The sequence below is a fragment of the Littorina saxatilis genome, linkage group LG6 (genome assembly GCF_037325665.1).
Source record: "Littorina saxatilis isolate snail1 linkage group LG6, US_GU_Lsax_2.0, whole genome shotgun sequence".
Classification (NCBI taxonomy): Eukaryota; Metazoa; Mollusca; class Gastropoda; order Littorinimorpha; family Littorinidae; genus Littorina; species Littorina saxatilis.
In genome coordinates, this window is record NC_090250.1 from 22,115,184 (window position 1) to 22,140,165 (window position 24,982).

The window sequence follows — 24,982 nt, forward strand, 5'->3', positions numbered from 1 at the left end:
TAAATGTTAAGCGTCCGAGCTGAAATGCAATTCCATAATCCGGACTGAGTCAAAAACTGCTTGACCAAAATGTCAATCAATTTGGTTGAATAATAAGGTCGTGACAGTGCCGCCTAACTTTCAATGTAAGCCGGATATGACGTCATCAAAGACATTTATCGACAAATAAAGAGCATAAATTTTGAGTGTAAAGTTTCATAAAGATCGGTCCAGTAGTTTTCTCTGAATCACTCTGCACATACATACACACACACACACACACACACACACATACACACACACACACACACACACACACACACACACACACACACACACACACTGTGGGTGACACATACATACATCACCGCCGTCGTCTCGATTCCTGGTCCATGTGAAAACATTCAGCCCAACAATTGACTAAATATAAAAACGTTAAGAATCTGAATGGTTTCAATCATTTACTAGGAAGCTTCCTCAAAATAACCTATAACTAACACTCAAGTTCAAAAATATATCAAACCGTCTACGTGACGTCCAATTTGATAATTTGACTACAATAAGCTGTCAAAGGCAAATGAGACATTTCTTTCGGGCATGCTTGTGATTTTATTCAATCCTTTGAATTGATGACATCAGTTCTACATGGCAGATTTGGATCATTCTTTTCAGCGTGCATGTGAGGTGTGGAATATTATTTCGAAGATTTAATGTGGCTTAGCTCCGCACTCAAACAAGCACACACAGACAAGAAAGAAAGAGAGGATATGTGTTAACATTTTGTATAGCAAATTACCAAGTATCGCCATAATTATTTGGAATTGTTCTACACGAGAAGTGGTAAATAGTAACCGCCATCCCAAACTTCAGGCGAAATTGACGCATAAGGGGGATGGGGACGGTTACAAGGTAGATTACGCAGTGACGGATAACGTGTTTTTTGTTTTTGTTTACATATTTGTACAATTATTTTATTTTATTTCGCACGTGAAGCATGCAACAAAGGGAATCCACGATTAGATAGCACCATCCCGCACATGTGACTGTTTACAAAGTTATTCCTTCACGGATGGAAACTCATATATCTACACACGTGTGGCAACCCAGTCTCTATTGAAGCGTTCGCCAATGTCGAAAGGCTAAATCATTGATTTCTTTCTCCGTGCCAGTCAGAGTAAGAGCTGTTGACACAGTCGTTGCGCTGTAATTAAATTCAATGTTAACTCCCATCAAACCCCGAAGCGCGCTGGAACCATTAGCATGAAATCTGACGTAATGCGGAGGCTCTGTCCTGCTGAGTCATAAGTGAAAAAGATACACACAAAACGAGAGGTAAAGGGTAACGACAATCAAAACTCCACGGGTGATAACTTACTTTTTCTTTCAATCGGAGTTTTGAGGAAACTGAGAAATATACGGAATAGGTCAGCTCTGAGAAGACTTTCAGACTTTACCACTGTGACTCTTGTCAAGGAAAAGGTGTTTGCAACCAATATTGGATGACATTTCAACAGATGCACAACATGGTGGAAGCCGGTATTCTGCTTCTGTTTCTGCAAGCTGTCTCGCCCGTTGCAGGACAGTCAACACAGAATCCTGTGAACGACTCCAATTATTTCGACAGCTTATCTGCTACCAGAACAGCCTATTACCGATGGCGGACATGGCTTCTCAATCATCCGGCTGTTCTTCAGAAGGTCCCTCCTGCCCCCAAGGCTACCGGACTCAGCGCTGATGACAATTTGAACGTAACTATGAAGGTCACTCCAGCTACAGTTCTTCACGTGGACCAAGCACGTCAAACAGTTCAAATGTCGGCGAGGATAGAGTTCTGGTGGACAGACCCTGCCTTAGCCGTGACGGACGATTTGGCCGAGACTTTCACGGACGGCAATGTTTCCCTTCTGCCAAGGGCTGTCACAATTCCCTCCGACTTGCTGTGGCTGCCTCCTCTGATCGTGGTGGAAGGAGTCAGTTCCGTGGAGATTCTTCGCGAAGTTAACCACGTGGAGTTGTACAAGAATGGAACAATTATGACTGTGTTGCCCTACGTCCTATCTTTCTCCTGTCGCTTTGACATATCCAACTATCCCTTCGATGAACACGACTGTCCAATCACTGTTATCGATGCCTCATTTAGCGTCAACGTTCTGCCTTCAGGATATCCATGGGAGAGTGCGATTTCGCAATTATTCGGCGTGGAAGGCGAGTGGGACCTGACTGGTGTTCGAGAGAACGTGATGGTCTATGAGACAGGCCAAAGCTACACACAGTGCGTTGTGCGTCTCAGAAGGAAAACTACCTTCTTCGTAGTGCTGACGATAGTTCCTCTGGTGGTGACTTCCTATCTGAACGTGCTGGTCTTTCTTCTGCCACCGGACTTGGGGGATAAGGCTTCCTACCTCGTCACCGTGATGGTGTCCATGTCCGTGTTTGTGTCTTTCTTCAACACTGACATGCCGAGAGGTGTCGACAAGATGCCGGCGATCTTTCATCTTCTCATCTTCGTGTCGATGGAAAGTTTTCTTACTCTCGGGATCAGCCTATTCATGCTGAGAAGGTACAAAGCGGAGCGATGTCAACAGGATATGACCGTTGCCTCCGTCAAGACGAGTGCGATATCCTCGGAACTGAACACGGCCACTGCAAATGTGAGTTATTCTTCTGGCGAACTAGCTGTTCCAACTGGGAAAGGAAATTTGTTTTATACAGGCAAAAACACTTCTGCTAGTGATTCAGCCATTTCCAAAGATCAACTGCCTTTATCTTCCGGCACGGGTTATAGTTCGAAGAAAACGTTCAGATCCGCCGGGAGTCTTGATTTGTTTCTCTTTGTGGTTGTATTCACAGCAAATACACTAGGAGTGGGAATCATTTTAGCATCTATGTTGTAATTAATTAAAGAAATACTTTTTGTAATTGCATTCGTGTTTCCTGGGTTCAAATACGGTAGTTCATCATTTTCTGATATGGTAGTATATTACTTTCCGTTAGTTTGTTCAATGATATTTGATTAATATTGCATTAGAGATTCGGTCTTATTTAATTTGAAGTGTAAAGAAAATCTCCAAATCTGAATTAGCTGGTTGTTTATTACAGGTTCATTGACTCTTTTCTGGCCTTTACTCTCTAACAATGTATTCTGCACTAGCTGTTACTTCTATTTTGTATTATATCGTAACAAATAACCCATTATCTCGGCACAATAAACCTTTATCTACATGACTGTTGTGTGTACAGATATATTTTATCAGTGCTTTAATGTTGCCTGTGTAATCTGCATACACAGTAGTTCTCCAATATCACGCGTTCACAAGAAGGACGTTTCAACAAGACGTGCGCTAGATCACAAAGACTTTTGAGAAGAAAGAATACAATTTAAACACAAGCACGCGCGATCTGCGTAATATGTAACAAGTGGCGTAAGGCGAAATAACAACATTTAGTCAAGCTGTCGAACTCACAGAATGAAACTGAACGCACTGCTTTTTTCACCAAGACCGCATACTCGTAGTTTCGTCAGTCCACCGCTCGTGGCAAAGGCAGTGAAATCGACAAGCCAGAATAGTGCGGTAGTGGTCGCGCTGAGCAGGATAACACGCTTTTCTGTATCTCTATTCTTTTTAGCTTACTGAGTTTGTTTTTAATCCAAACATATCATATCTATATGTTTTTGGAATCAGGGACCGACAAGGAATAAGATGAAATTGTTTTTAAATCGATTTCGGAAATTTAATTTTAATCATAATTTTCATATTTTTAATTTTCAGAGCTTGTTTGTAATCCAAATGTAACAAATGTATATGTTTTTGGAATCAGAAAATGACGAAGAATAAGATGAAATTGTTTTTGGATCGTTTAATAACAAAATAATTGTAATTACAAGTTTCCGATTTTTAATGACCAAACTCATTCATTAGTTTTTAAGCCACCAAGCTGAAATGCAATACCAAATTTTGGCCTTTGTCGAAGATTGCTTTGCCAAAATTTCAATCAATTTGATTGAAAAATGAGGGCGTGACAGTGCCGCCCCAACTTTTGCAAAAAGCCGGATATGACGTCATCAAAGGTATTTATCGAAAAAATGAAAAAAACCATCCGGGGATATCATTCCCAGGAACTCTCATGTAAAATTTCATAAAGATCGGTCCAGTAGTTTAGTCTGAATCGCTCTACACACACACACACACACACACACACACAGACACCGTCACAGACACACACACACACACACACACACACATACACACACATACACACACACCACGACCCTCGTCTATTAGATATTGCGTTACGTACCCCGACCTCACCTATCCCTATCGAGATAAGTCACGCAGAGGAAAGTTGTAAAAACTGCTCGTTAGATACCACGTCACCTATCAAAGTAGGGCAAAACTCCAAAACTCGTGCTTTAAAAAATCGTGGACAGCGCGCTAAAGTCTGCAACAATACCCAGTGTTGAAACTGCTGCTGTCATTGTGTCGGTGTCGCTGTGTGCTGCACGTGAAAGTTATGTTCCACTGACCCAGATCATACCGAGTGTTAACCAGCAGGTAAAGTCAATGATTTTTTTTTTAAAGGAAACAGAAAAGAAAAGTAGGGCAATCGAACTTCGAGCGTTGGTTTGTGTTCGTTCTGGGTCACTGGCCACCACGCTTTCACCCCCCGCTTATAAGGGTGTGTGTTAGTGTGTAAGTGGGCGTCGTTGTGTTTCTGACTGTCATGTGCATGTGCGAATGTGTGTATGTGTGTATATGTGTGTGTGTTTGTATGTCTGTCTGCTTGTCTGTCTGTTTGTCTGTCTGTGTAAATGGGCGACGCCATGTGTGTGCGAGTGTGTGTGTGTGTGTCAGTGTGTGTGTGTGTGTGTGTGTGTGTGTGTGTGTGTGTGTGTCTGTGTGTGTGTGTTTGTGGGTGTGCGTGTGTGCGTGCGTACGCGCATGCCTTTATGTGTGTACCCAAACCTAGCCTTCAATTCAAATGAATTGGACGGAACATTACTTTATGGTCGTTTACAAAGTCTTTATGAAACAAAACATTCTTGCTAGGCAGTTTTACTAACCAAAACTAAACAACACCGCCCCCCCCACCACCACCACCACACACACATGATAGGGCCTACACGTGTGCATTGGGTTACCAAGCAGACTTGATCTGTTCCTGGGAAAAGGTTACTGTTATGCTGAATTTTCAGTCTTTTTGAACATACGCTTCCTGGGAGTATTTTGGTCGAGATGACATTTCTAAATTTAGCTTGGGTCGTCCTTGCGTGCTTCATGGTTTGCTGTGATATCGCAGAGCCGTTGGAACGGGTCACCCGATTTATTTAATTTTAGTCAAGCAACCGCACAACTAAAAAATGTGGTTTATGCGCCAGGATATAGGAAAATGCTGTAAGAGAAGATCTCATACTTTATTTGAATGGTTCATATTTAGATTTTAAAGTAATATGAGATACGTTGCCTTCACGTATAAAAACTGTTTTATACGTGATCACGCCCGTATCAGAAGCACGCACAGCGATCGACAGTGGCCGGGAATACCCGCAGTGATAAGGGTGTAGTATGCACGTAACGTGGTATCTAACGCTCAGAAGTTGTCAAAAAGAAGGTCACAGTGTTCACGTATTATCGAGACACCGACACATTTGCACTAAAATCCATTCTAGGGGAGCTTTTCTATTATTTTTTCTACCGTAGGGATTGAATTCATTCCACTGAACAGATTTAACTACAAAATACATTTGAACGAGCGGCATTTTGCTTTCTGTGTCTGCTTTTCGAAGTGAATCGAGGCGAGCACACTGAATAGGCCCACAGAAGGATACGCGACGTAAGTCTCAGCGCCTTGTCGTTCGTGGGGTCATGCTCTCGACACATCGGCGACTACGATGTATACAAACCAGAATTATGAAATATGGACTGAAGCGTGAAGGAAAGATTCCAGAAAATATTGAGCATCCTTACACCCTTCTCGGATGGTTGGACTTGATGAAATCTGACATACGTTGCGCTGACGTATGGAAGGGTTTGCTACGTGAACACGTACCTAATCACCACACGGAGCGCGACCCGCATGTGAGATAGGTGTCCTGGTAGGTGACGTAGCTGATAGGGACGCAGTTTCTAAACCTCCCTAATGTTTTAATGAGTTATCCTGATGATGTCGCTTTTTATTTTGATTTTTTAGATGTAAACTTGCCTGATTGTCATGTATACTTTTTTTGTACGTGTCATTATTGTCTGAATGCTAGTGTAGGCCTAGCGCTTTACTACCAAAACAACATTGTTGATGTTTCGGTTTATCTGGTATATGGATTGGATGGTTGCTTGCCTGCTTTCTTGATTTTGGGCGTGGTAAGTTGGGGGAGTGTGTTCGATTGTTTTTTGTCTGCATCTATAACACTTTTGAATTTCGATGTGCTGGAGGTGTGCTAGAAATTAATTAGATTTGCGTTTGCAAACACATATAGATAAAAATTTAAAAAAAACTAGATCACACGTGTAATTGTACTATCCTATTTTAATCGAATAAGGCGCAACGTCCTTTTAGACAAGTGAAAACAACATTGTCCATGTTCATTCCAGCAGTGTACAACACACACAAAACGCTGATTAGAACGAGCACACAAGAAGATAGATTTTATGCAGGCTTAACGACAAGAAAATCACATCAAAGCTGGTAAATTTCATGATGCGTTACAAATATGCACTCGGGTTCAGTGCTACGCGATCCCTTAGTGAATCCATGTTTTGTTACATGCTGACATGATATCATTCTGATGCAACATTTACTTTAAATGCCCAGTAAACGTTCATGCTCTAAACTAGCTCTGATTGTTAATATGCATGGTTGCTGCTATCCTGAAATGCTCATTCGATTGTATTGAGAAGATTTAAATGCGATTATCATACACATAAGAAGATCAGGGCTGTTTATAACCTATAAATGAACTATTTATCTTTATCTAGCCTTTTTTTAATTTTATCTTTATAGCCTATGGTGTTTAAATATGCCTAAACTAGCAATTGAATGTATTTGGGTTATTCTCTAGAGCTCGGTGTACCATTTTGTGACATGCATTTTCAGTACTTTAAATGATTATAACGTATATTAAATGGCAACTAGAATGTATTCTCTTTACTTTTTTCAGTAATACTCCAGTAAGATAATGGTACAGACATGCAACAAAAAACACAGTTTATATTTTTGTCTTTTTTGTTTAAATTGTTAGCACTTAAATCCATGTCACACGTTTTAGTTTCCAAATCTGACTATTGTTATGACAGGATCAGCAAATGAGCGTTCCCGCTCACCACGAAACTCAGAATAGCTTCGTGACGATGTTATTGCTTCAAATATAAAAGCGACTTTGGCAGCAGTAGACAATTATTTGCCTGTCTCCATAGTTTATCTGCGGGCTTTCAATTGTCTTTTCAGAATTTTTCTTCTCCGTTCATCCCAGAGAAAGCGATTTTTTTTTGTATCGTAAGAATGCGTCCAATGCTCCTCGAGAGACAGGTTCAAGGGCGCGCAATATCCCCCTAACAAGCTAGGCAGGGAAAAGATTGGGTGAAATTTTTAAGAAAAGATATTCTTATTTGACATTTTACATTCAACTACATTCAGGGGCAGCATGCAGCCACATAAATGAAGACAGTGTCAAGTAATACGCAGAATATACGCTATTGCAGACATCATGTAACTTCCACGCATACAACATTTTTTGTGAAACGCGTCAACAGTAGCTCTCGCATTTTGAAGATATTGTTCTTAATACTCGTCATTAAGGTGGCTTACTTCAGTTTGTAACTAATAAATGAATGCAGATTCCAGACCTAAAATCAAAATAACGATTTTACAAACTTCATTTTTCGAAAAAAGTTGGACCCATTTGGCGACATTTTTTGAAAACGACCCAAATGACATTTGTGACCCTCCACCACGAAATGAGTCGCATGTCACCTCGCGCGGTTCTGCGCTAGGCTAAAAAAAAATCCGAGGAGTGTCTGGTAACAGTGTGAGGGTCACCTTAGTCACAGGCTTATAACTCAAACAGTTTTCGCTCTTTTCTAAAACGGTTTTCACCACTGGATAGAGCATAAAACACTCTTTAGGAAAATGTAAAAATATGAAAATCATGCAAAGGTGACATGCGACTCGTTCCGTGGTGGAGGGTCACATTTGGGATGTTTAAACTTTAAACGTACAGCATTTTTGACTTCAATGCTTTGACGAATCTTATAAAAACTTGTCCTTGACCTGCATATTTTTCGTTTTTTGCACAAGGGCACAGCAGCATTAAAACGCTGAACAATCTAGGACTGGCACGTGTAATCATTGTCACCAATGCAATATATTCATTCAAGTGCATTCACAAATAGGAATGTGCACTCAGTAAGTGTTTGCGTTGAATGTTAATCGCTAGAGAGCAAATACCCGTGTGTGAATCGCGTTTATTTACCATCTGTCATAATGGCCTCAGTGTGTGTGTGTGTGTGTGTGTGTGTGTGTGTGTGTGTGTGTGTGTTTGTGTATGTGTGTGTGTGTGTGTGTGTGTGTGTGTGTGTGTGTGCGTGTGTGTGTGTGTGCGCGTGTGTGTGTGTGTGTGTGTGTGTGCACAAATGAATCATTTCTTCAATCCAGTCCAAACAAAAGCGATTTTTCTTGAAACTTTAATATAACGAAAGTGACATTAGTATGTTCTCTACACACATAGTTCGAGCATAGTTTTACTCCACTACAAAAAAATGAAGGCCGCTTTTTCCAGAAACATTCGCTGTTTGACTCACATAAAGGAGACAAAGCATTATTTTTCTCTTCATTTTACAAATACCTTGTCTTGCAAACAGGACATTTATCCTGTCCTTTCCAATCCCTTTGCCCTTCCTTCGCCAATTTGATCACTTTGTTTTGTCCACTTCAATCTCTGTGTCCTTGTCCTTTTAAATCTCTTTGACCTTACCCTTTTTAACTCATGATTCCTTGTCTGTTCCAACCTTTTTAATCCATGTTTCCTTGTCTTTTTCAACCTTTTTAACTCACGATTCCTTGTCTGTTCCAACCTTTTTAATCCATGTTTCCTTGTCCTTTTCAACCTTTTTTAACCCATGTTTCCTTGTCTTTTTCAACCTTTTTAATCCATGTTTCCTTGTCTTTTTCAACCTTTTTAACCCATGTTTCCTTGTCTTTTTCAACCTTTTTAACCCATGTTTCCTTGTCTTTTTCAACCTTTTTAACCCATGTTTCCTTGTCTTTTTCAACCTTTTTAACCAATGTTTCCTTGTCTTCTTCAACCTTTTTAACCCATGTTTCCTTGTCTTTTTCAACCTTTTTAACCCATGTTTCCTTGTCTTTTTCAACCTTTTTAACCCATGTTTCCTTGTCTTTTTCAACATTTTTAACCCATGTTTCCTTGTCTTTTTCAACCTTTTTAACCCATGTTTCCTTGTCTTTTTCAACATTTTTAACCCATGTTTCCTTGTCTTTTTCAACCTTTTTAACCTATGTTTCCTTGTCTTTTTCAACCTTTTTAACCCATGTTTCCTTGTCTTTTTCAACCTTTTTAACCCATGTTTCCTTGTCTTTTTTCAACCTTTTTAATCCATGTTTCCTTGTCTTTTTCAACCTTTTTAACCCATGTTTCCTTGTCTTTTTCAACATTTTTAACCCATGTTTCCTTGTCTTTTTCAACATTTTTAACCCATGTTTCCTTGTCTTTTTCAACATTTTTAACCCATGTTTCCTTGTCTTTTTCAACCTTTTTGATCCGGATTGTTCCCTTCCTTTCCAGACCCTTTTCGCCATGTTCTTTCTTTGTCTGTCTCCTTTTCAGCATGTAGTCCTTGTTCGTCCTTAGTCTTTGTTCTTCTCCGTCTCTTTGTCTTTGTAATTTCTAACCCCTTTGTCCTCACCCGTTCCTTTGTCCTTGTCCTTTTCAAAAGTCAAACTGACAAATGAAAGCTGCTCTCCATCCGCAGGCTACTTTCCATAGTCGATAATCCAGGTTCGGGCGAAAGAATGCGCAACTTTCATTACGCTGCTGTGCGGGATACCTCCACACTTCATCAGAATTGGGCAGAAGCGTTCCGTCTGACCAATAGAACTCTCCGTCTGTAGGACTCTTTTTGACTCCCACCCACAGTCTGTGTGTTATGCCCAGGCCTGGAACCCAAATGTTCAAAAGTACATTTAGTCACTTTGATTTGCATGTGATCGTGCTTCAAGAAGAAGTTCGAAAAAGATTCACTGCTAACGTTCAAAAACAGGGGGAAAAACAACAACAATAAACGTTTCAATAAATAGCTTCTTTGTTTGTTTTTTTTAACCTTATCGTAACACTCATAAGAAAAAATACCTATCTCAGTGTTAGGCATTTCTGTAGTGAAACTACAGGGGAAGCTGCTGGATGGGTATCTATCATGTGTTAGAGAGTACAAACTCTCAGACCATCGGAAACCATTCCCACAGTAACGTAAGCAAAACTGCCGATCTCGTTTCTTGAGTAAGGCACTATTTCTTCATGATACCATTGTTTTGAGAATGTGACGATACGCAAAAGCTCTTTGTGAGTTGTTATGCAGTTTTACTGATTGAAAATGTTGCTGTCAGATTTTTATCTCACGTTTATCCCGTGGTAACAGCTCGAGATAGGCAGTTTGCAACTTATAACTAAAATGAGATAGGCAGGTTGTTCAGAAACCAAAGGTATTTTTGCGTTTTTCTCAAAACATCAAAAAAAGACATAGGCAATTATCTTATGAACGTAACGTTATTCGTATCGTTCTGCATGTGTTCTGTAATGCTTAAGGTAAACTATCCAAATCCAAGGACACTTATAGCGAGGCATGAGTCAGACGGAACAAGACAGCATACACAAACGACGAGGTAGCGAAAAAGATTGCACGATAACCTGGACATAATAACAATACCCTGTTAGTTCTTATCCTATAATTAAAAGTAAAGGGACTGTTACTTTTTTGACACCATACTATTATGATGTCATTGCAAACATACCCTTGAGTTTGCAACACTATCGTTCCTGTTCCACTAAACTCTGTGGATATAAGGTGAGAGAGGCCATTTTCAGCTGTTCCTTAAGCCTACAAAAACAATAGTCCAGCCTGTTCAACTCCTGTGTTATGGCATAGTCTTATGAAATATCACATATTTCTTTATGAATAAAAGAATTGCATCACTTGACAACAATTTGTTGTTGTTTTGTTCCTGCTTTTTTTAGTAAAGCTTTTTTTTCTTAGTTTTGCTCTTTTACTGTTTTGATCAAAATTGTATACAACCAAGTTATAAACAAAACTAAAATGAGTTTTTCTTTTCTGTTCCTACTAATGTTTTTATTCTTTTCTTTTTTTCATATAAATAATGAAACAAGGCGCGTAAGGCGAAATTACTACATTTAGTCAAGCTGTCGAACTCAGTCACGGGATGAAACTGAACGCACTGTATTTTTTCACCAAGACAGTACAGCTTCGTCAATCCCCGCGTGAAGGAAATCGCTCACCTTCCACGTGCAAAACGTAGTGATATTGACACGCCAGATAAGCGCGGTAGCGTATTGTGCTAAGCAGGAAAGCGCGCTTTTCTGTATCCTTGTTAACTTTCTGAGCTTGTTTTGAATACAACCTATCATATCTATATGTTTTTGGAATCAGGAAATGATCACGAATAAGATGACATAATTTTTGGATCGATTTCTTACATTTTAATAGTAAGACTAATTATTCTATTTTCGTTAATTGTGATCACATTTTAAGAGTAAACATGACATCTGTATATATTTTTAGATTCAGAATGTGATGAAGAATACGATGCAATCAATTTCAAATCTGTTTGCGAAAAATCGATTTTAATGACAACTTTAATGAGCAAACTCATTAATTAAATTTTAAGCCTCCAAGCTGAAATGCAATACCAAAGTCCGGGCTTCGTCGAAGATTACTTGACCAAAATTTCAACCACTTTGGTTGAAAAATGAGAGCGTGACAGTGCCGCCTCAACTTTCACGAAAAGCCGGATATGACGTCATCACAGACATTTATCAAAAAAATGAAAAAAACGTATGGGGATATCATACCCAGGAACTCTAATGTAAAATTTCATAAAGATCGGTCCAGTAGTTTACTCTGAATCGCTCTACACACACACACACACACACACACACACACACACACACACACACACACACACACACACACACATACACACATACACCACGACCCTCGTCTCGATTCCCCCCTCTACGTTAAAACATTTAGTCAAAACTTGACTAAATGTAAAAAGGTATGCACTTGATTGCTGTTCTAGTTCAGTTCTGTTTTTGTTAGTATAGTTGTCTCAAAATGAATAAAATCAAATAATAAACAAAAACACATCACCTTCCAACAGCTGTTTGAGAAACTTGTAGAAGCTCACGTTCTTGACCATGATGAGGCTGGCACCATGGGAGTTACAAACGGTCTCTGCGTTGTCGATAGTAAAGGTACCATCGTTAACCACCTTGAGGCACACTGCCCCTTGTCCGGAATCGTATGTTGCGAACTCCCACCCTGCATACAGTGGGCATTCTGGAAGAAGGTAAAGTAAGTGTAAAACAAGTCGCGTAATGCGAAAATACAATATTTAGTCAAGTAGCTGTGGAACTCACAGAATGAAAGTGAACGCAATGTAATTTTTCAGCAAGACCGTATACTCGTAGCATCGTCAGTCCACCGCTCATGGCAAAGGCAGTGAAATTGACAAGAAGAGCGGGGTAGTAGTTGCGCTAAGAAGGATAGCACGCTTTTCTGTACCTCTCTTTGTTTTAACTTTCTGAGCGTGTTTTTAATCCAAACATATCATATCTATATGTTTTTGGAATCAGGAACCGACAAGGAATAAGATGAAAGTGTTTTTAAATTGATTTGGACAATTTAATTTTGATAATAATTTTTATATATTTAATTTTCAGAGCTTGTTTTTAATCCGAATATAACATATTTATATGTTTTTGGAATCAGCAAATGATGGAGAATAAGATAAACGTAAATTTGGATCGTTTTATAAATTTTTATTTTTTTTTACAATTTTCAGATTTTTAATGACCAAAGTCATTAATTAATTTTTAGGCCACCAAGCTGAAATGCAATACCGAACCCCGGGCTTCGTCGAAGAGTACTTGACCAAAATTTCAACCAATTTGGTTGAAAACTGAGGGCGTGACAGTGCCGCCTCAACTTTCACGAAAAGCCGGATATGACGTCATCAAAGACATTTATCAAAAAAATGAAAAAAACGTATGGGGATTTCATACCCAGGAACTCTCATGTCAAATTTCATAAAGATCGGTCCAGTAGTTTAGTCTGAATCGCTCTACACACACACACACACGCACACACGCACACACACACGCACATACACCACGACCCTCGTTTCGATTCCCCCTCGATGTTAAAATATTTAGTCAAAACTTGACTAAATATAAAAAACCAAGTCGCGTAAGGCGAAATTACTACATTTAGTCAAGCTGTGGAACTCACAGAATGAAACTGAACGCCCTTGTGCAAAACGGAGTGAAACTGACGAGCCTGTTCAGCGCGGTAGTGGTTTCGCTGTGCTGCATAGCACGCTTTTCTGTACCTCTCTTCGTTTTAACTTTCTGAGCGTGTTTTTAATCCAAACATATCATATCTATATGTTTTTGGAATCAGGAACCGACAAGGAATAAGATGAAATTGTTTTTAAATCGATTTCGGAAATTTAATTTTGATAATATTTTTTATATTTTATAATTTTCAGAGCTTGTTTTTAATCCAAATATAACATATTCATATGTTTTTGGAATCCGAAAATCATGAAGAATAAGATGAACGTAAATTTGGATCGTTTTATAAAAAAAACATTTTAATTACAATTTTCAGATTTTTAATGACCAAAGTCATTAACTAATTTTTTAGCCACCAAGCTGAAATGCAATACCAAAGTCCGGCCTTTGTCGAAGATTGCGTTACAAAAATTTCAATCAATTTGATTGAAAAATGAGGGTGTGACAGTGCCGCCTCAACTTTTACAAAAAGCCGGATATGACGTCATCAAAAGTATTTATCGAAAAAATGAAAAAAACGTCCGGGGATATAATTCCCAGGAACTCTCATGTAAAATCTCAAAAAGATCGGTCCAGTAGTTTGGTCTGAATCGCTCTACACACACACACACACGCACAGACACACAGACACACAGACACACAGACACACACACACACACACACACACACACACACACACACACACACACACACACACACACACACACACACACATACATCATGACCCTCGTCTCGATTCCCCCTTTATGTTAAAACATTTAGTCAAAACTTGACTAAATATAAAAAGGTTAAAGGTAGTCCTATAACCATTTTAGGTGGTAGGAGAGCGAAATGTTAGAGATCTCAACTAATCTCGGACCGGTGTAACACGAGAAAATTACTACCACGAGATTTTTACTCCGGAGTAAACATTTCGTACGAAAAAGTTACTACCTTTACGAAAAAAGCACTCCCCCATTGGACTTCGGTATTGCATTTCAGCTTGGTGGCTTAAAAATTAATTAATGACTTTGGTCATTAAAAATCGGAAAATTGTAAAAATAAATAAAAATTTATAAAACGATCCAAATTTACGTTTATCTTATTCTCCATCATTTGCTGATTCCAAAAACATATAAATATGTTATATTCGGATTAAAAACAAGCTCTGAAAATTAAATATATAAAAATTATTATCAAAATTAAATTGTCCAAATGAATTTAAAAACACTTTCATCTTATTCCTTGTCGGTTCCTGATTCCAAAAACATATAGATATGATATGTTTGGATTAAAAACACGCTCAGAAAGTTAAAACAAAGAGAGGTGCAGAAAAGCGTGCTATCCTTCTTAGCGCAACTACTACCCCGCTACGAGTATACGGTCTTGCTGAAAAATGGCGTTGCGTTCAGTTTCATTCTGTGAGTTCGACAGCTACTTGACTAAATATTGTATTTTCGCTTTACGCGACTTGTTATATTTAGTGAAGTTTTGACTAAATATTTTAACATCGAGGGGGAATCGAAACGAGGGTCGTGGTGTATGTGCGTGCGTGCGTGTGTGTGTGTGTGTGTGTAGAGCGATTCAGACTAAACTACTGGACCGATCTTTATGAAATTTGACATGAGAGTTCCTGGGTATGAAATCCCCGAACGTTTTTTTCATTTTTTTGATAAATGTCTTTGATGACGTCATATCCGGCTTTTCGTGAAAGTTGAGGCGGCACTGTCACGCCCTCATTTTTCAATCAAATTGGTTGAAATTTTGGTCAAGTATTCTTCGACGAAGCCCGGGGTTCGGTATTGCATTTCAGCTTGGTGGCTTAAAAATTAATTAATGACTTTGGTCATTAAAAATCGGAAAATTGTAAAAAAAAATAAAACTTTATAAAACGATCCAAATTTACGTTTATCTTATTCTCCATCATTTGCTGATTCCAAAAACATATAAATATGTTATATTCGGATTAAAAACAAGCTCTGAAAATTAAATATATAAAAATTATTATCAAAATTAAATGTTCCAAATCAATTTAAAAACACTTTCATCTTATTCCTTGTCGGTTCCTGATTCCAAAAACATATAGATATGATATGTTTGGATTAAAAACACGCTCAGAAAGTTAAAACAAAGAGAGGTACAGAAAAGCGTGCTATCCTTCTTAGCGCAACTACTACCCCGCTCTTCTTGTCAATTTCACTGCCTTTGCCATGAGCGGTGGACTGACGATGCTACGAGTATACGGTCTTGCTGAAAAATGGCAGTTACTTGACTAAATATTGTATTTTCGCCTTACGCGACTTGTTTTTATTATATTTAGTCAAGTTTTGACTAAATATTTTAACATCGAGGGGGAATCGAAACGAGGGTCGTGGTGTATGTGTGTGTGTATGTGTGTGTGTGTGTGCGTGCGTGCGTGTAGAGCGATTCAGACTAAACTACTGGACCGATCTTTATGAAATTGGACATGAGAGTTCCTGGGATTGATATCCCCATACGTTTTTTTCATTTTTTTGATAAATGTCTTTGATGACGTCATATCGGGCTTTTCGTGAAAGTTGAGGCGGCACTGTCACGCCCTCATTTTTCAACCAAATTGGTTGAAATTTTGGTCAAGTAATCTTCGACGAAGCCCGGACTTCGGTATTGCATTTCAGCTTGGTGGCTTAAAAATTAATTAATGACTTTGGTCATTAAAAATCTGAAAATTAAAAAAAAACAATTCTTTTATAAAACGATCCAAATTTACGTTTATCTTATTCTCCATCATTTGCTGATTACAAAAACATATAAATATGTTATATTCGGATTAAAAACAAGCTCTGAAAATTAAATATACAAAAATTATTATCAAAATTAAATTGTCGAAATCACCATAAAAACACTTTTATCTTATTCCTTGTCGGTTCCTGATCATTCCAAAAACATATAGATATGATATGTTTGGATTAAAAACACGCTCAGAAAGTTAAAACGAAGAGAGGTACAGAAAAGCGTGCTATCCTTCTTAGCGCAACTACTACCCCGCTCTTCTTGTCAATTTCACTGCCTTTGCCATGAGCGGCGGACTGACGATGCTACGAGTATACGGTCTTGCTGAAAAATGGCATTGCGTTCAGTTTCATTCTGTGAGTTCGACAGCTACTTGACTAAATATTGTATTTTCGCCTTACGCGACTTGTATAGCACTTCCCTTACAGCACGAGGCGCTTTACATTGAACAAAAAATACAACTTAACAAATAGGTAAATAATATGTATCTATAAACTCTTAACTAAAATGCGAGAGTGAAAGTAGAAAGAAAAATGTGTCCACTCTAAATCGCCAAAGTTTTTTCTTCTTATATTTTTGCCTTTAAACTTAGGTCAGATGTATTTCAATCGGCAAGAAAATGAATTTCCTTTGATAAAGCATGTATTGTAGCTTTTTACACACACTGCACACAGAAGCGCATTATACAACGCATGTTTAACAGGGAGGTTGCACAGCTATACTTGCCACTCTTGTAAGTATTCCAGGCAGGGTCTTGAACATCGTTGTCACCCAGAGCCGAAAATACCGGACCCCCCAGGACACAGAGACCGTGTGAAGGATTGTGACTGTAGAGCACACACTGGTGGTTCTGCATGCAGGCCCTTGTACAGGTCGTCACGCTGCATGCCCCGTCACTACACTGTAACGTCTGACTGTGAGCTGACTGATGCACAACACCTGGAAACTTCCTGAACATCTTCTGCCGCCTTGGCAGATTTGCCGTCGATGCTTCTGCGCCTTGATATAGCATGGTAAGTACCAAGCACAAGACGACTACAACTTGAAACATGCTTCTTTTGCACGTGCACGTTTTAACAAATATCTACAAAAACGTCTTGCTTTGCCCAGTGGCGCAAGAACAGTAGGAATGTCGCGGTTTTCTTATCTGTTCCGTGTTTTGAGCAATTAAGTCACGTGCAGGATCTAAACAGAACAGTGTTCCTGATTAAATGTAAATCTGTTACGACTTGCACTCAATTAACCGTTTCTGAATAATACCTTAACATGTATCCATTAAGCAGCAGCTTCATTTGTTTTGTGGTAACTCTGCGGCTATTGTTCACATGGCAATGCCAGTTCACGAGTGGACTCGAACAAAGAGTTTTCTGAATGCACGTTTGTGTCCGTTATCCCCAGTCACTGCAGAAGCTGTTAACTGCTATTTTCGTTAAAAGTTTGAGATTGATGGGACGTAGAAATTATAATGACAAATCAGTAGCTCAGTTGAAAAATATCCGGTTTGTGTCAGTGTGATCGTCGGAATCCTAATGCGTTTATTGATGTTTCACAGCCTGTGTTTCATCAAACTCAACAAATGCGTACACCTCACCAAACAGTCGTAATTTAAAAAAAGTATAGCTTTTATTTTTCTTCCAGCTTTAATTGTTAAAAAAATAACTCACGCGTGATGTGATACCCCGTGAGAACAGGACGTCGAAACTGAACACAAAAAGGTAAATTTCATATCCCTTGAAAAAGAAGGGGGGGGGGGGGGGGATTGACACGACGCAAGAAAATCGCGCGTAATTCCGCTAGCAAGATCTTTATGGCGTTAACGCGTTGTATTGAGTTTTTTATGAGCTCACACACACGAAGACAAACACAAAGTGCTAAAGTTTCAAGCGATCTATACCCCAGTTCTTCCTGGCATTTAAAGGAGCTTCCAATCGTGTTGTGCTATTTGAAGTTACAAAGAAACAAGTCGCGTAAGGCGAAAATACAATATTTAGTCAAGTAGCTGCCATTTTTCAGCAAGACCGTATACTCGTAGCATCGTCAGTCCACCGCTCATGGCAAAGGCAGTGAAATTGACAAGAAGAGCGGGGTAGTAGTTGCGCTAAGAAGGATAGCACGCTTTTCTGTACCTCTCTTTGTTTTAACTTTCTGAGCGTGTTTTTAATCCAAACATATCATATCTATATGTTTTTGGAATCAGGAACCGACAAGGAATAAGATGAAAGTGTTTTTAAATTGATTTCGACAATTTAATTTTGATAATAATTTTTATATATTTAATTTTCAGAGCTTGTTTTTAATCCGAATATAACATATTTATATGTTTTTGGAATCAGCAAATGATGGAGAATAAGATAAACGTAAATTTGGATCGTTTTATAAATTTTTATTTTTTTTTACAATTTTCAGATTTTTAATGACCAAAGTCATTAATTAATTTTTAAGCCACCAAGCTGAAATGCAATACCGAACCCCGGGCTTCGTCGAAGATTACTTGACCAAAATTTCAACCAATTTGGTTGAAAAATGAGGGCGTGACAGTGCCGCCTCAACTTTCACGAAAAGCCGGATATGACGTCATCAAAGACATTTATCAAAAAAATGAAAAAAACGTATGGGGATTTCATACCCAGGAGCTCTCATGTCAAATTTCATAAAGATCGGTCCAGTAGTTTAGTCTGAATCGCTCTACACACACACACACACACACACACACACACACACACACACACACACACACACACACACATACACCACGACCCTCGTCTCGATTCCCCCCTCTACGTTAAAATATTTAGTCAAAACTTGACTAAATATAAAAACAAACTGCGCAGCGTCCTACTTACGGCGGCCATGTTGTATTCCAGTCAGCCGTTAGCTTCTTCTCCATTGACTGAAGGGTTTACAAAAGAAAACAACACTAATTCTACGAGCTCCAAACACTAAAAACACCCATGTTTACAATACTGGAAGAGGGTATGCATTTGTATGATATTTTGGGCGGTTAGCATTGTTCAGCTCAGGTTTCGTTTGTTTCACTTTGGGTAGACCACTGCACCATATGAAACTTTCTTAGCTTTTCTTTAATCCAAACATAACATATGTATATGTTTTTGGAATCAGGAAATGATAAAGAATACGATGATCGATTTCTAAAATGTTAATCGTAGTACCTAATTCGCCTATTTTTGTTAATTGTGGTCACATTTTTAGAGTAAACATGACATAATATTATCTTATATTTTTAGATTCAAAATTTGATGAAGAGTACGATGTTATCAGTTTGCGAAAATTTGATTTTAATGACAACTTTAAATAAGCAAACTCATTATTTAATTTGTTTGCCTCCAAGCTGAAATGCAATACCAAAGTCCAGTGGTAAGGCGTGGGTTCGAACCCCGGCCGGGTCATACCTAAGACTTTAAAATTGGCAATCTAGTGGCTGCTCCGCCTGGCGTCTGGCATTATGGGGTTAGTGCTAGGACTGGTTGGTCCGGTGTCAGAATAATGTGACTGGGTGAGACATGAAGCCTGTGCTGCGACTTCTGTCTTGTGTGTGGCGCACGTTAAATGTCAAAGCAGCACCGCCCTGATATCACCCTTCGTGTTGGACTGGGCGTTAAGCAAACAAACAAACAAACAAACAAATACCAAAGTCCGGGCTTTGTCAAAAATAATGTGACCAAAATTTCAACCAATTTGGTTGAAAAATGAGGGCGTGACAGTGCCGCCTCAAGTTTCACAAAATGCCGGATATGACGTCACATACTCTCATGTGAAGTTTCATGAAGATCGGTTCTGTAGTTTTCTCAGAACCGATCTATAACACACACACACACACACACACACACACACACACACACACACACACACACACACACACACACACACCACGTCCCTCATATCGATTCCCCGTCAATGTTAAAACCTTTAGTCAAAACTTGACTAGATGTAAAAAAATATTAAAAAATAAGCTAATAGGACACATGCACTAATGCCTGACAGAGATGTTTTCCCAAGTAAAAACAGTGTTGAAAAATGCCTCTCCTACGGTTACCTGCAACCGTTGCTCAACTCCTTTGGCACCCAGACGCGGCACACTAATGTGTGTGCACGAAAATGAATACCTCGACTTTGTATCCGCTAAAAGCATTACGTGATTGAATGCACCTATCTCCTTTTTTTTACGTTGTACATTGTTGACAGAGAAAAAAAATCGAACTTTTATCTGACTTAGGCAAACAAACAAACATAACGGATTTTTACCTCCGCAAAGATTTTATTTTAAGCAACCTTGTAAACCAGGTAAAATTTTCAAATTACGATTTTCTTTCAAATCGCAGCGTGCTTGACATCTTCGATCACAGATATTTTCCACTGCGGTGATTTGAAGCAAATGGGATTATCTCTAGGTCTAATGCTAGAAGGCTCTCACAACTGATTTTTTTAAGTCCGCACACACACACGCACACACACACACACACACACACACACACATACACACACACACACATGCAAATACACACACAAATACACACACACACACACACACACACACGCTGTCAAAAATACAGACACACACACACACACATACACACACATTCACACACACACATACACACATTCACACACACACACACATATATATACACACACACACACACACACACACACACACACATTCACACAGAGGAACAAGAATGACATTTCAGAAACAAAATGTAAATCTCACTTCCACAAAACACGCATCCACAAGGCAACAATAGTAATTTTCTGTCCAAAATTGAGATATCTTTATTGCACCAGATATACCACGAAGACAGTGCAGCTCACCTTGACTCAGTTTTGACCATAGATACCCTTGACAAATCAATTGTTACCATCCCAGCAAATGAAATGGATTTATGTTCTTGTTTCTTCTTCTTCCATTCTGAGCATTGGAGAGAGACTCCTCTTTAAAAACGATGTGCGAAAATAGTTCTGTCAAGTTTTATGGATGTGGGAAGAGTTACTTTCTCTTGTTGCTTCCCTGCTTTTTAGAGCAACAATGAGTCAAGCTACGCCTGACATTGTAGATCAATCAAAAGGGAACGGCGTGTCTCTGCACGTTTTGACGATCTGTACAAGTGAAATCATGCAAACGACTGACATCCCAGTGAGGATTAGCTATGATTTGTGCTTTCTGCACTTTACGCTCATTACAACGCTCTTTTCGTTTGAAAATACGCACATCGGAGCTGAGAATCATTAAGGATGTGATCGCGTCCCTCAGTTCACAAATCGAGCGACCACGTTTCGAGAAGTCACGTGTAGTTTGACATAATTTTGTGTCAAGAAAAAGCAACTCTACTACTACCTATAAAACCCCGACAGAGTTATTCGAGAATTCGTCTATCAATGGTGAAGGGTGGTCAGATAATCCTGCTGGGTCTTCCGCCAGCCATTGTGAAGGATCTGCGACAGCTGGTTGGCGGTGTCGCTGTATGACGTCACTTCCGCCAGGTTGTGGAACTCGTACGGGTCGCTGCTGTGCTGGTAAAGCTCGCGCGCCATCACTTGAGAAAAGTCCCCTCGCCATTTCTGCGTGTCAAAGTGGACCCACTCCGTGTAGCGGTGTGTCTTGGTGCGGACCGTGTAGCCCATGATGGGATGTTGGCCTTTGCGTCTCTCGTACTGGCTGAAAGCTGCTTGCTTCCACTGCATGTGGGGGTCCTTGGAGATATTTCTGACCTGAAGAAATAGTTTGAATGTCACAAAGTGTGGGTATTACGATCTAAAAATAGCAAACACAAAAAAGAAATTTATGTGGAGAAATGGTTTGGCATTTTTGTTTGCGTCTTAAGAAAGTTGTTTCGTACCGATCCAAAGAAAAAATGCGTAACTAAATTGAATACCCATAATGCAAAGTCACTTCCGTCCGCTACAATTAACAAGAGACAACGCTTTTAATCAGCTCTGACATTAATGGGTTTTTCTGCGTCTACGCCGCGGGGTTTCCATTGTTGAGTATAATTTATGCGTTTGTGGATTGTGTGTTTTTGTAGTATTACAATCTTTATGCGATGTTTCATGCAATAGGGTTTTTAAATTGGCGAATCTATCCTTGGTTCCTGCTAGAAGCCAGCGCGCTGATTGACGAGTGACGTCATGGTGTCACCCAGCCTCGATGTACAGACACAAAATTGGTCTGAAAGGTTAGTTTACAAAACTGTTATAGTAATACACAAAACGATACATTCACAAATCACAAGTACGTAGATTTTTTTTTATTGTTTTTTATATTTAGTCAAGTTTTGACTAAATATTTTAACATCGAGGGGGAATCGAAACGAGGGTCGTGGTGTATGTGCGTGTGTGTGTGCGTGTGTGCGTGTGTGCGTGTGTGCGTGTGTGTGTGTAGAGCGATTCAGACTAAACTACTGGACCGATCTTTATGAAATTTGACATGAGAGTTCCTGGGTATGAAATCCCCGAACATTTTTTCATTTTTTGGATAAATGTCTTTGATGACGTCATATCCGGCTTTTCGTGAAAGTTGAGGCGGCACTGTCACGCCCTCATTTTTCAACCAAATTGGTTGAAATTTTGGTCAAGTAATCTTCGACAAAGCCCGGGGTTCGGTATTGCATTTCAGCTTGGTGGCTTAAAAATTAATTAATGACTTTGGTCATTAAAAATCTGAAAATTATAAAAAAAATAAAAAAAAATTATAAAACGATCCAAATTTACGTTTATCTTATTCTCCATCATTTGCTGATTCCAAAAACATATAAATATGTTATATTCGGATTAAAAACAAGCTCTGAAAATTAAATATATAAAAATTATTATCAAAATTAAATTGTCCAAATCAATTTAAAAACACTTTCATCTTATTCCTTGTCGGTTCCTGATTCCAAAAACATATAGATATGATATGTTTGGATTAAAAACACGCTCAGAAAGTTAAAACAAAGAGAGGTACAGAAAAGCGTGCTATCCTTCTAAGCGCAACTACTACCCCGCTCTTCTTGTCAATTTCACTGCCTTTGCCATGAGCGGTGGACTGACGATGCTACGAGTATACGGTCTTGCTGAGAAATTACATTGCGTTCACTTTCATTCTGTGATTTCCACAGCTACTTGACTAAATATTGTATTTTCGCCTTACGCGACTTGTTTATTGCTGTCTTAACACCTGTTCCTTGTGCCGGTGTGCTCTCACACCGCCCCGTCCAGGCATCAACTGCTCCGACCACATCTGCATTTCCTTCCGCTGCCAGACGTACCGATTTTACAGACGTTCTAGGGAGGGATGTCTGGTCGCTGCGGTGGGCTACCCTCTACCCTACGTAGAATAATTGGTCTTTGTAAAGGACGGGCCTACAAATAGTTAGAGGCAAACAAAAAGGTGCATTCACCTGTCTGACCAGGGGCACCAGGCTTGTTCCTTCGAGGCAGGTAAGGACATGAACAGAGTTCTCCGGACACGTTTGAGGTACGGGCAACCCGGACAGTTCCGTCAGAGTCGGGTACAGGTCAATGGCTTCCACCAGTTCGTCGGTTAGGTGATCAGGGCTTGGTACTTGCGAGTGATTGTTATTCGTAAAGCCTGGGGTCAGCGCGTCGATGAAGTTAAAATGGTGGTTGTGTGACGTCACACCAGGGACGGAAAGCATCATGGGAATCCTGAGCGCCATCTCGAAGTTGGTGTGCTTGCACCACTCGGCGTTGTCACCTAGATGCCAGCCTGAAATATCGAGAGACAAAGTTAAATCTAGACGCCAGCTATTTTCTTCAGAACGACACATGCCTTACCACGGTTTCCAGCAAAGATTGTGTAAACCATACGTGTGCTTGCACCACTAGGCGTTGACTCTCATGTGCCAGTCTGTGTCGTCAATAGACAGAGCTATGTCAGAGAACCGTCGCCGATTGTTTAAACTAGATATGCCCATAATAACGCTAGATACATCAATGAGAAATTAAAGTCATTTGACGGAATTAACAACAAAATGATCTGACATTTTCATTTGTCACACTTTTTCAAACGAAGACCGACCTAACCCCTGCACACCCATATTTACTGACTAACTTTGGGGAGGAGGGGGGGGTCTTAACAGAAATGGAGACCAGTGATCTTGGTAAGAATCTTAAGTAAAAGAAGAGGCTCATATTACCGTGGTCTCCCAGGAAGGAGATGATGGTGTTGTCAGCATAACCATACTGACTCAGCGCCTTCAGCACTCTCCCCAGCTGGGCGTCCATGTAGCTCGTGGCTGCTGAGTAACCTCGGCGAAGCGTTTTCTGCAGTGCACATAGTTGTTCTTATTGTTTGGAGAGAGAGAGAGAGAGAGAGAGAGAGAGAGAGAGAGAGAGAGAGAGAGAGAGAGAGAGAGAGAGAGAGAGAGAGAGAGAGTGTGTTAGAGACAGACAGACAAACACATAGAAATAGAGAAAGTGAGTGATAGGGGGGGGAAGAGAGAAAGAAGGAAGGAGATGAAGAATGAGAGCGACGGGACACATAGCGAGACTGAAAAATCTAAAGAAAGATCTCGAGTTACATTAGAAAAAAGAGATTTTACAAAGAAGCAACTACCTTGCATGCCATTCTTTCGGATCGGAAGCCCCAGTTGTTGGGGCATTGTTGGGTATGTGTCCTAGGATAATGGTTTGTCA

At 39.6% G+C, this 24,982-nt stretch overlaps 2 protein-coding genes across 2 annotated transcripts in view; one reads left to right on the plus strand and one right to left on the minus strand.

Moving 5' to 3' along the window:
• Positions 1-1,502: 1,502 nt before the first annotated feature.
• Positions 1,503-3,087, plus strand: LOC138969709 (5-hydroxytryptamine receptor 3A-like). Its single transcript, XM_070342569.1, has 2 exons — positions 1,503-2,630; positions 3,079-3,087. Exons 1-2 carry the CDS (start codon positions 1,503-1,505, stop codon positions 3,085-3,087), a joined length of 1,137 nt encoding a protein of 378 aa, XP_070198670.1.
• Positions 3,088-21,090: 18,003 nt separating this feature from the next.
• LOC138968762 (iduronate 2-sulfatase-like) overlaps positions 21,091-24,982 on the minus strand; it is a 9,477-nt gene continuing 5,585 nt past the window's right edge. The window contains exons 7-9 of the mRNA XM_070341407.1: positions 24,484-24,610; positions 23,725-24,053; positions 21,091-22,054 (exon numbers count right to left, since the gene is read on the minus strand). Coding sequence (XP_070197508.1) covers positions 21,719-22,054; positions 23,725-24,053; positions 24,484-24,610 — 792 coding nt within the window. The 3' untranslated portion in view covers positions 21,091-21,718. The remainder of the gene's footprint in view (positions 22,055-23,724; positions 24,054-24,483; positions 24,611-24,982) is intronic.

Bases quoted from the DNA above. Each gene is read 5' to 3' on its own strand.
- LOC138969709 (XM_070342569.1), top strand. From the start codon at position 1,503: ATGGTGGAAGCCGGTATTCTGCTTCTGTTTCTGCAAGCTGTCTCGCCC.